The 12,503-nt window shown below is 45.0% G+C and overlaps 1 protein-coding gene across 2 annotated transcripts in view; it reads right to left on the bottom strand.

Annotated features, from left to right (window-relative positions):
- Window positions 1-12,111, bottom strand: part of VPS26C (VPS26 endosomal protein sorting factor C) — a 50,309-nt gene extending 38,198 nt beyond the window's left edge. Inside the window, exon 1 of one of the 2 annotated variants that reach the window (XM_087418089.1) lies at window positions 11,970-12,111. In XM_087418089.1, coding sequence (XP_087274215.1) covers window positions 11,970-12,026 — 57 coding nt within the window. In that variant the 5' untranslated portion in view covers window positions 12,027-12,111. The remainder of the gene's footprint in view (window positions 1-11,969) is intronic. The other variant, XM_004429594.3, reaches the window with a different exon arrangement.
- Between the last annotated feature and the right edge of the window lie 392 nt (window positions 12,112-12,503).

Genomic DNA, 12,503 nt, shown 5'->3' with positions numbered 1-12,503 from the left:
CTCGGCAGGAGAGCGCCAGGGCAGACCCTGCACTGCCCAGCATAGGAGTCTCTCTGCTTCATGCTGCTCCAGTGGCTCCCGCGCCACTGCCCACGGTGACTGTCAGACCCTACTGTGGGAGGCTGGGAATGTCAAGTGTTAATTCTGTGAAGTGCTTATGGAGTAGTGAAGGAGGGGGACAGAAGAATGTCACCTCTCATTTGACAGTCCTTCCTATTATTTGAATTTTCTTAGCAAATAAAAAGATATATTTTTAAATTTACAAAATATAAAGTTTTTTGCAAGATTCAAAACGTGGTCAAATTAACTCTACTATATCTTTTTTAAATTTAAAAAAGCTTACTTTTTTCCTGATTATTATTAAAGAAGGGAATTTCTGCCTATCTACCCCCTACTTTTCCATTGATGGGATTTCTGTTCCTTTCCCAAAGATGATGATTTGTGTTTTAGAGTAATGGTCTTACATGATCTTTCCTGATAAAACCAAGGAAGGGCCAATGTTTGGTTGACATCATGCCTGGTGAGAGACAGTAAAACCATGAGCATAAATAAGAATATAAGAATATCACCATGGGGGCAGGTAGTGGGGATTAATGGAACCCAGCCATCACTGGAAAGCACATGCGCAAACGTCATACCCCACGAGAAGCTGCCCAACAGCCAGGGGGAGAGCTGGTGTAACCTTCCCTTTCTCAGAGGCAAGCTCTTTCTGAGCATCAGCAAGCCAGGGTCAGAAAAGCTTAATCAGGTACAGGTTCCTGTCAAGAGCCCAAGGCTACCAACAATCTCCTACCACCCTGCCCAGGGCGAGTTTAACCACCAGGAAGGAGAACAGGGAAGTGGCCAGACCCACCAGTTTCTGCTGGGCCTGCTGGCCCAAGAACCCCAGATGAGCAGCCTGTCAAAGAGGAAAGTGGAAGAAGACTAACCAAGGATGGTCAGTCCTTAGTCAGTCCTTGGTAACCAAGGGTGGTGGGTCTACAATCTGTGTGAAGCAGGAGGCTAGCTTTTTTGGTTAACTCCCCCAGTAAATAAAAGCAAAATATTTTAAGCCTCGTTGCATGCACCGCATTATAAGTGAAAGTTAACAGAGCCTAGGAGCTTTGGCATAGACCAAATAAAATGGGTTGGTATGAAAAAACTTCAGCCTCGTTGGCTCTGGCTGGTCATTACATCCTACAACCAGTACTTTTCAAACTGGGAAGCACTGGGCCCTAGGCTGCAGCAGCCACTTTGGGATTTGAGGAAGTCAGGGAGGGAAGGAGGGAAATCACTTCAAATGGAAAAGCTCTGCTTTTACCTGCTTATAAAACAAACTATTTTAATAAGTATTATATTTATAAAAATTGATATATTAGAATTCTATATAAGATTTCATTTAATAAAAGTTCCATGGCTTAAAATTTTTTTGGAAAATCTTTATCCTAAACAAACAATACTGTTCATTTTCTTGAGCAGTTTTATATGGAAACACTTTAGTTTGAGAGATGAGAGGTAAGATATATTTTCAATCACATCACCTTGAGAAAGCCACCATTTCTCTGAGCCTGAATTGTCTTCTCCCGGGAGTGAGAGAGTAGACTGTCTCTTCAACAAAGACAATAAAAGACCAAGACAGTCTTTTTACGAGTTGCTCACCATATAAATGTGTCCAGAGACTCTTGTGTGCAGGTAGAGGACAATAATTGAAATTGATAGCAATTCTTCACTTCATAAAAGTATTTTACAAAAATTATATCTTTACCTATCTGTATAAAAAAGCATCTGAAAGGACCCAGGACCCTATGGCCAGGGAGCAACGGTGCACAACACACCACAGTGCCTAACACCAGGGATCTACTGCCACACGCAGGAATCGTGAGCAGGCACACGCTAAATCTACTGCCACACGCGGGAATCGTGAGCAGGCACATGCTAAATCTACTGCCACACGCAAGAATTGTGAGCCAGGCACACACTGGAACTACTACTACACGCAGGAACCATGAGTGGGCACACTGGATCTACTACCACACGCAGGAATAGTGAGCTGGGAACACGCTGGATCTACTGTCACACGCAGGAATCGTGAGCAGGCACACGCTAAATCTACTTCCACACGCAGGAATTGTGAGCTGGGCACACGCTGGATCTAATGCCACATGCAGGAATCGTGAGCAGGCACACGCTGGATCTACTGCCACACGCAGGAATCGTGAGCAGGCACACGCTGGATCTACTACCACACACAGGAATCATGAACAGGCACACGCTAAATCTACTGCCACACGCAGGAATTGTGAGCAGGCACACACTACATCTACTGCCACACGCAGGAATCGTGAGCAGGCACACGCTGGATCTACTACCACACGCAGGAATGGTGAGCCGGGCACACACTGCATCTATTACCACACACAGGAATTCTGAGCTGGGCACACACTAGATCTACTACCAGACGCAGGAACCATGAGCTGGGCACACGCTGGATCTACTACCACACGCAGGAGTCGTGAGCTGGGTACACTCTAGATCTATTACCACATGCAGGAATCATGAGCAGGCACACACTAAATCTACCACCACATGCAGGAATGGTGAGCCGGGCACACCGGGATCTACTACCACACACGGGGATCCTGAGCAGGCACACGCTGGATCTACTACCACATGTAAGAATCATGAGCTGGGCACACAGTGGATCTACTACTACATGCAGGAATCATGAGCAGGCGCATGCTGGATCTACTACCACACACAGGAATTATGAGTGGGCACATGCTGGATCTACTACCACATGCCGGAATCGTGAGCAGGCACACACTAAATCTACTACCAGATGCAGGAATCGTGAGCCGGGCACACCGGGATCTACTACTATACAAAGGGATCCTGAGCGAGCACACACAGAATCTACTACCACACGCAGGAATTGTGAGCTGGGCACACGCTGGATCTACTACATGCAGGAATCGTGAGCAGGCACATGCTGGATCTACTACCACACGCAGGAACCATGAGTGGGCACATTGGATCCACTACCACATTCAGGAATCAGGAGCTGGGCACACTGGGATCTACTACTACACACAGGGATCCTGAGCAGGCACACGCTGGATCTACTACCACACTCAGGAATAGTGAGCTGGGCACACACTGGATCTACTACCACATGCAGGAATCGTGAGCAGGCACACACTAAATCTACTGCCACACACAGGAATCATGAGCGGGCACACGCTAAATCTACTGCCACAAGCAGGAATCATGAGCGGGCACACACTGGATCTACTACCACACGCAGGAATCATGAACAGGCACATGCTGGATCTACTACCACATGCAGGAATTGTGAGCGGGTACACGCTGGATCTACTACCACATGCAGGAACTGTGAATGGGCCTGAAGCAAGTCACTGCATGACCTGACCTCTCTTAAACTATCCACCCACAGAGGGCAAAGTTTATTCCTGAGCTCTGGAATGTTGTGCTTTTCTGTTGGCTAAATACTGCCGGTTGTCGATTTGTTAACAATGCTCTTCTGAAATGGTCTGGCTTTAGTGTGCTCACTGGGAGGGGAAACAGGTCAGCCCACACGGCCCACGGCTAACAAGTGACTCTGTTTTCTGAACAGAAGTTGACGGTTAGAAAACTACCGGGGGGTGGGGGTGGTATCACCGATTTATCTAGTAAAAGAACTGCATTTATATATAACAACTACCTGTGTAAAAAACTGAATGACATGAAGAGATATTCAGAGCTAGGGAATTAAAAACTCCCAAAGTGTAGCTGAAATGAAAATGGAAAGCAAATGGAAAACTGGCTTCAACTCACAACTTTTCCAGAACCTGCCCATGCTAATAAGAGAGCAGATGGCAAGCAAGAGGAGAAGAGAGGACTGGAGAGGGCGAGGGAGCAGAGGTGCAGGAAGAGTGACGGGGCCAAGGAGGGGAGAGTCAGGGAGTGGGGGTCAGATCAGCCCAGAGGAAAAGTGGGGGGTGAGAGGGCACATGGTTCAGAGGTGCAGGAGGAACAGGGAGGGGCAGGGGGTAAGGATGACAGCAGCAATGAGCTTCCTAACAGGTGGAGAGCTTGGACCTTCTGTAGAGTAGACAGTGGGGCTCTGCAGACTCCGGCTGGGGAAGCAGTGGAGAAGGAGTCAAAGAGGGGGAAAAACAGGAGAAAAAGAGAGGTGCCATCTCCCCAAAACCTGCCTGTGCTGCTGGCTCTCCAGCCTATGAGATGCACAGCTGGGAGTTCAGCCACTAGGGGACAATTACACAGGAATTAGGCAGAAGACAAAGACTGCAGGTTTCAGCCCATGGAGAGGGCGTGGCTGGTGACACAAGGCTGAACCCAGGACAAGGTAAGGTCAGGAGGTCCAGACTGGGGACTCAAGGTCAGGAGTCTGCACTGCGGATTCAGCATCAAGAGGAAGGCAGAGGAAAACACAACCACCCTGCCAGAGTCAGAGCAGCCTGTCCGGGGTCAAGGGCATCCACAACATGCTGAGACTTGTCCAGCCGCTGCAGAGTCTAGAACTGACACACCCACAGCTGTCAGGCAGGCTTACTAATGCTCAGGCCAGCACAGAATCTGCTGCAACCACACCGAATGGAGAACTACAGGAATAATTTTACTGCATCTCAGTTTTCAAACAGGCTTGGATAATTCTGAAAATATCTCTCCCACATTATATAAGGGTTAGGTTATGATTCAGGAGACAAGCCTTTTCAGGAGAATCAGACTATTAGAGAGAAAAGAGACTCACTTAAAGCTTAGATGGCTGTTTCTTAAAAGGTTCATATACCTCCCACAAAATGGGATCCCTCCTAGCTCAAAGGGTTACATTTCTACATGTAGATGAGTACGTGCAACAGCATCCACTATACTTGACCATTCATGTATCAAGAATCCAGTAGTACAAAGTAGAATAGTTAGGCTTTTTTCTCATACCATCCTAGCTTTGCAATTTTTCTTCATAATAATGAATGATTAGGTATAGGACTTTTCCTCTTTAATTTTTTTTTTTTAACAGGAAATCACTTGTAAGCCAAATAAGACAAAATGCAAATCTCGAGGTTCTTGTGGTAATAGTTACCAGTCCACAGTGCATAAATCCCTTATCCCTGTAACCTGGCTACACTGGGTAGTAAATCTCTTATTTACGTTTTTCACAACCATAATATTTAACTGTGTCATTTTCATGAGTACATGTGCCAGGATTTAAGAATGTAAAACATTCTGAATTTATAAAAACAAATGAATTATATTTACATTACAAAAAGATTTACTGCAGGGTTTTTTAACCAATAAGCTCCTCTATCGCACTGAAAATATCACAGAATTTACAATGCATTTGAGTCAAACTTGTTGATCAAGAACACATCTACCGCACCAGGCAAGGAAGTACACAGCAATACCGAACCACACTCAGCTGTCAGGGCCCAAAATGCTGTAACCTCTACCTGCTCTCCTCCGTCACTGGTCCTCCTTCCCCCATCTCCACCATGGAGACATTCGACAATCTGTAAGGCATCTGATAAAACACTTACCATGCCATTTGTAGGGTGTACTAACAACCTGATTTACATCACAGCAAACAAGGAGTGATTCTGAGTGTGAAGAGACGTGATGGAAAAGGGTAACCCCACCACCACCTACCATTTGAGCCCCTGCTATGGGTCAGAACCTCTAATAAACGACTTAAAACTCTATCTCATTTCATCCTCACAACACACCCTTTGAGTAGGTATCATCTCCATCCCACAGATGAGAATGAAAACCCAGAGAAGGCACACAGAGTCCTGGACTTGGGAATAAAGAGACACAATTTCAAATATTCGCTCTTATCAGTGCCATGCCAAGGCACTGATAGACAGAATTCTCTGAGCCTCAGTCTTCTCAACCATAAAATGGGGGAAAATGCCACCTCTTCAGTATTTGGGAGGATTAAAGCAGCGTGGGAGCTGGAAACGGCTATACTAGTTTATGTTATTATAGAATAGCATTAGTTACGTTTTCTCATGGGAAATTAAAACTTTCGCTGGAAATACAGAATTAGGGACTTTTTATCACATTCCTCATTGTCTCATACCATACTTGGGGCTTTGGAGACACAAGTCAAGTTTCTGGACTCCATGGGCAGGACTCTGAGGGAGAAGGTGGCCTGCCCACAATGCTTCAAGCTCTGAGGAAGGGTTTACCCTCTCTGAGCTGTGTAAACTGTGATGAAGACACTGGGGAATCACATTTTGGACAATTGTCTATTACTGAATTAGAGAGAAGATAATTGTATATACAGGAATTCTGAAGTCTCCATTCCCATATTTATTTGAATGATTCTCTTAAGAATGATCGTCCTAAAGCAAATACCAGTTATGGCGGGTTCAATGTGTCACTTTGGGGCTATGTCAAAATAAGAATAAATACTACCAACATCTGTCTAGAATTTATACCCAGAATATTAAATCTAATTACAAAGCAAAACTTATACCTATAAGACCACAGTTTCTTCTTTCTGATCAATGCATTTATAAAACTATTAGTCTTATGAATTTTGTTTAAATGTTTTAAGGCTTCAACCTCATTTAATCAAGTTTTTGAGCATCCACTAAGTGGTAGATACTGACAGGCCTAGGTATACAATATAAACAAAACAAAATATTTTAGCTAGGTGGACTCAGAGCAAATTAATTTTAGCAGAAGTTAATCGGTGCAATGATAGAGGTATATATAAAATGTGTTGGTAACCTACTGCAGGTTACTGCTGAATTACAGAGAACATTTCTGTGTTATTCTGTCTTCTCCTGACCATTGGACCTGACATTCTTCTCCTCCATCATAATCTCACTTTCTGGTTAAAGTTACTCTTCTCATAAGGAATTTTCTAAAATTTAAATATTAAATTTAGGAATTATTGTAAGCCTATGAGTGAGTTGTTTTTATAACGGAAATTAAAACACACACTTCTAAACAACTCATGCCTCAAAGAAAAAAATCATGACGGAAATCAGAAGATATTTAAGGTGTACACTTATAAAAATACTACAAATCACAACTCATGGGACATGCAGAGGAGCATTATTTTGGGGTCTTCCCACGTCCCACAGAGCGTGAGGCTGCTAAAGCATGAAGCCTCAGCAGGGGCCTTTGGAGCAGCGTCTTCTGCCAGCATCTAGGCAGAGCGATTCTCCTTCTTCCAGTCTCTCCCTCTCTCCTGGTCCCCTGCCCCTCTCCAGCAGGACCTGGGTGGGGTTACAAGGGTGTCTGCTTCATAATAATTCACCAAGCTATTAAAAACAAAAGACTTGTGGGATGCAACTAAGGTAGTACTTAGAGGAAAATGTCCACATTTTCAAAAGGAGGCTACAATTTAATAAGCTAAACAACCAACTTACGAAGTTTAAAAAAAAAACAAGAGGGCCGGCCCCGTGGCTTAGCGGTTAAGTGCATGCGCTCCGCTGCTGGTGGCCCGGGTTCGGATCCCGGGCATGCACCGACGCACCGCTTCTCCGGCCATGCTGAGGTCGTGTCCCACGTACAGCAACTAGAAGGATGTACAGCTATGACGTACAACTATCTACTGGGACTTTGGGGGGAAAAATAAATAAATAAAATTATTAAAAAAACCAAATGATTTAAAAAAAAAAAAAACGAGAGCAGAATAAACTCAAGGAAAAGAGGAAACATTTTGGAAACATGAGAAAGTGAAGTCGCCTTTAAAAACTGCTGTCAAATTAGATGAGAAGTGACTGTAAACGGTTGGGAAATGGAGTAAAAGAAATCCTTTACTGGACTCAGGTTGCTTCACAAATGTCTGCAAGTTGTTGTTCACTTGCTCACGCTGGCTAGCCTTCTGACGGAAACAAAGCCCCAGGGAGGAGGGAGGCCCTGGTCCAGCACTTAGATTTCAAAACCAGGTTCAAGCACTGCCAGCTCAATGAAGCTCCCAAAGGGCCCCTCCCCTGACATGACTGTGCCCTACTTTGTGCTCATCAGATACCACAGGTGCCCCTGCTCAAGCACTTGATCACCTTTTGTTTCTGTATTTACCTATGTCTCCCCGCTGACCTGTAAGCCTCATAGACTTTGGTTGAATAAACTTATTCTGATTAAATAACAATCTAAAGAAGAATGAGACTGATGAAGACGCGGTGATATGGAAAGGTATCTAAGATAAAGATACACTGTTGAGCAAAAAGAACAAGTTGTGTGTGCGTCTGTGTGCGCACATGTGCACCGATTCACAGGAAATGTCTGGAATAGCACCCAAACTGTCAGTGGATACCTCCAGGGACGGAAAAGGGGGTCACAAAGAGGAGGAAGGACCTGACTTTTCACTTTCCAGCCTTCTGTAAAATGTTAAGTTGTTAACATGGTATGCATTACATTTATATTTTAAAAAGTGATTCAGCTATGATTAAAAAAAACTCCATCATTTTGTCAATGAGCACCTTTTTCTAGGGGAAAAAACCAAATGTCAATCTTAAACCCAAGTATAACTTAGGTTCTCTGGTGTCCACAGCACACGTTCCGAGTAGAAGTCATAGCAGTTTTTTTAACTGAAATATTAAAATGCTATTTATAGCTCCCCTATGAAATTAATAAACAATTCTACATCACAAATTCCTCCATTTTGCATAAAAATGGCCACTCTTAGGGAGGTGGTATAATAGCGTTGGATGGACACGCTTTGAAACCTGACCTACCTGAGCTGGAATCCAGTCTCTGTCATTAGCTGGGTGATCTTGGGCAAACTCTTCAACCTGTCTAGGCCTCAGTTTCCTCATCAGTAAAATGGGAGTGACACTGCCTGGCTGACAAACCCTACACCAGTGTTTCCCAGGTACCTCGGAGAAACATAAGACTGCTTTATGTGGTTACATGGACAAACGTGTTTCACTTGGACGACAATCACTTAGGACCTCAGGATCAAGCTAACGCAGGCAACAGCCACCTTAAGCGAACCATGAGAATTACAGGTACTGTGCTCTGGCAGGCCCATCAGTGAGTCAAATCTTTAGTAATTGCACCTTTACCAATGCTGTTGAGATGTACAGAGAAAACTGAAAACTTGTATGTTATTAGTTCCACCAGCAGCCATCTAAGAGTGGGGAGGGTGGGACAGAGAGGCCACCCTTCGAACAACCATGGTGCAAACTACACTTGCAACATGCGGTCCTCATCAAGCAACTAGGCAGCAAGGGTCCCGCCACCTGGAGCTTAGAAAGCAGTCATGACAGCGCTGGGCACCTACTCCACCTATCCTGAATCACAGATCATGGAGTCTAACACATGGGTCATGGGCACATATGTCCAGCTGTGTATTTTTGTCAACTGATTAGATTTATTGGTAACATCATTTTTTGTTTTTAAAAAAATAGCAACCATCTAAAATGCATTAAGTGCAAAAGTGACTGAAGACTGAGAAACACAGCCATAAGCCAACAACTGCAGATTCAGTTCCTGATAATGGCACCAAGAGATGTGCACTAGATGGGCAGAGCTGACACCACCTTCAACTCTGCCACCCACGAGGAGTGGTCCCAGTTGTGTTAAGACCTCAGCTGGGTCAATTTTATGATTCTATTTCTTCCATCTTTTCTAAATGTACTTTTCATTACTTGTACCATATTTAAAAATCCCAGAAAACACCTCAGCATTTCAGCTGGAGTAACATCTCTGAATGGAATGTGCTAACTCTTCAATGAAATAATAGGTACTAAAGCAAAATGTGTAATACAGTCTCCTGCCTCCCCCAATTCTTATTTTGAAATCTTCCAAGCTACAGAAAAGTTATGAGAATACAAAGTAGAGGAGAAACTGGAACCCTCATACACTGCTGGTAGAAGTAAAGTGGTGCAGATGCTTTGGAAAACAATTTGGTGGGTCTTCAAAAAGTTAAACATAAAGTTGCCATATCACCTAGCAATCCCACTCCTCAATATTTACCCAAGAGAAATGAAGACATGTTCACACAAAAACTTGCACTAGAATGTTCATAGTAGCATTATTCATAATAGCCAAAAAGTGAAAATTACCAAAATGTCCATCAACAGATAAAGGGATAAATAAATGTGTTGTAGCCATACAGCGGAACATTATTCAGCCATAAAAAGGAATGAGGAACTGATACATGCTACAACATTTATGAACACTGAAAACAATTACGCTAAGTGAAAGAAGCCAGGCAGAAAAGGCCACATATTGTATGATTCCATTTATATCATTTATGATTCATTAGGAATGATTCCATTTGTATGAAATGTTCAGAATAGGCAAATCCACAGAGACAGAAAGTAAATCTGTGATTGCCAGGGCCTGAGAGGGAGGGGCAATGAGGAGTGACTGCTAAGGGGTACAGGGTTTCTTCTTGGGGTGATGAAAAGGTTCTAGATTAGACAGTGGTGATGGTTGCACAACTATGTGAATATATTAAAATCTGTGAATATATTACACTTTAAAAGGGTGAATTTTATGGTATTGGAATTAGAGATCTCAATAAAGAAATTATTAATTATTAATATTTTGCCATATTACTTTTTCTCTTCCCCTCACATGTGCGTGCACACACACACATGATTTACGGCTGGATCATTTAAAATTTAGTAATTGTGACCCTTCACTCCTAAATACTTCAATATGTGGAGTACTCTCCTACATAACCAAAATAGAAATACCACACTTGAGAAATTGTACATCAATACAAAACTATTATTTAATGTATAGTCCATATTCATATTTATCAAAAATTATGCACTGTATTTGGTTGTTATATCCCTTTCGTCTCTTTTAATCTAGAAAAATTCCTTTTTTTCATGACATTGACATTTCTGAAGAATCCAGGCTATTTCGTAGAATGTTCCTCAATTTAGATATGCCTGATGGTTTCCTTATGAATTGGCTTAGATTAAACATTTTTGGCAGGAATAGCACGTAAATTGGTCGTGTCCTCAGTGCATCATGCTAGACCCTTCTATTACTATGCCAGAATATAATGTCAGTTAGTCTCATTAGTGATGATGGTAAGGCGGTGTTCACTGTTGGTCTTCTTTAGCGTGGTGACTGCCAGATTCCTCCACTATAAAGGTAGCTCTTTCTTTCTGTAACTAATAATCTGGAAGGTGGCCATTCTAGTCTGTGTAATTATCAGGTTTCCCCAACCTTCTTGCACCCAAAGATTGTAGAATCCATTCATGATCTTTGCCTGATATTCTATCCCGTTTGAGACTGCTCTGCATTTATATGACCAACCACTACTCTCAATTTTATTGCACAAGGTGTGAGAGCTAGCTGCGATTCCAACCCTGGCTGAATCACTGGTATCTCTGGGGGTGGGACCCAGGCAATCACATTTTGGGACTCCCCAGGGTGACTGATTCTGATGCCAAGGTTGAGATTCCCCGAGACACAGGAACCTTGCATCATCCTCATTTTGCAAATAAAGTAACTGAGGCCCGAGGAGGTGGAGTGATTGGCCAGTGGCGCAAACCTTGTTAACGGCACAGTTAAGATTTTCATTTTTTTGGACTTGCATTTCAATATACCATTCCTTCTGTATGTTATTCAAAGAATAAAACCACAGAAATGAGTAACTTTTGCACGGTGTTAGAGCTGACCATGGCCTGAAGTGCATATTTCTGCTTTCAAGGTTAATTCTGCCTCTCGTTAGACCGTGTCAGTCACCCCAAGAGTGAGGGCACGGGACGTGTGCTCACCGAGCTCCTCGGCTCTCAGTGCTCAGCTCAAGCCCGGGACGGAGGCCGAGCCAGACGTTCAAGGGGCCAGTTAGCGCTGCAGCCCCGGCGCCGCCCCTCACCCTGCACGCCCGCGGACGCGACGGCGACTCCGTCGGGGACCCTTGGGAGGACAGCCAGAGGCGCGCGGGACGCACCTGGCAGGACGCACCTCTGCCCCGCCCAGGGACACGCAGAACTGCGCGGGGCCCCGGAGACGACGGAACGTGCAGGCCCGCCCACCCCACTTACCCCGGCATGATAAACCTTGTTCGCTCTTTTAATCTTAATGTCCAGGGAAGTCCCCATCGCCAATACTCCGTTGCGGGCGCCACTTCCGGCCGCGCGTGACCCGAGGGGAAGGAGGGCCGCCCCGCCCCTCCGACCCGGGCCACGCCCCTTTCCCTTCTTCGCTGGCAGTTGCATCACGTGACCTCACGCCCTGCGCACGCTCGACTCCCCCTCCTTCCTCCTTCCGGCGCAGGGGCGGGCCTTAGCGCAGGCAGAGGGGCTGTCACTCTTCGTCTCGCCCCCGCCGGGCGTGAGGGGCGGGACCAGACTAGCCCCACCCCTTCCGCAAAGCCAGTCATAACGCCGGAAATACCTTTCTTCTCGCCCGTTTTTTAGAGGGCGGGGAAACTCGGCTTTCCCGGCGCGCGCCGCGGAGGGGGGCTGCCCGCGTCGCTGCGCTAGCGAGTTGGCTTTACTGGGGACGGGGTTCCCTCCCCAGTCTCCTTCCTCTGGTCACCACTAGTCCTCTCCGCTTCCTCCCGGGGCCTCTGAGGG

This window comes from Ceratotherium simum, chromosome 27 (assembly GCF_057802395.1).
Source record: "Ceratotherium simum simum isolate JZ-2026a chromosome 27, ASM5780239v1, whole genome shotgun sequence".
Taxonomy (NCBI): Eukaryota; Metazoa; Chordata; class Mammalia; order Perissodactyla; family Rhinocerotidae; genus Ceratotherium; species Ceratotherium simum.
This window is presented reverse-complemented; position numbering and strand designations above follow the sequence as displayed.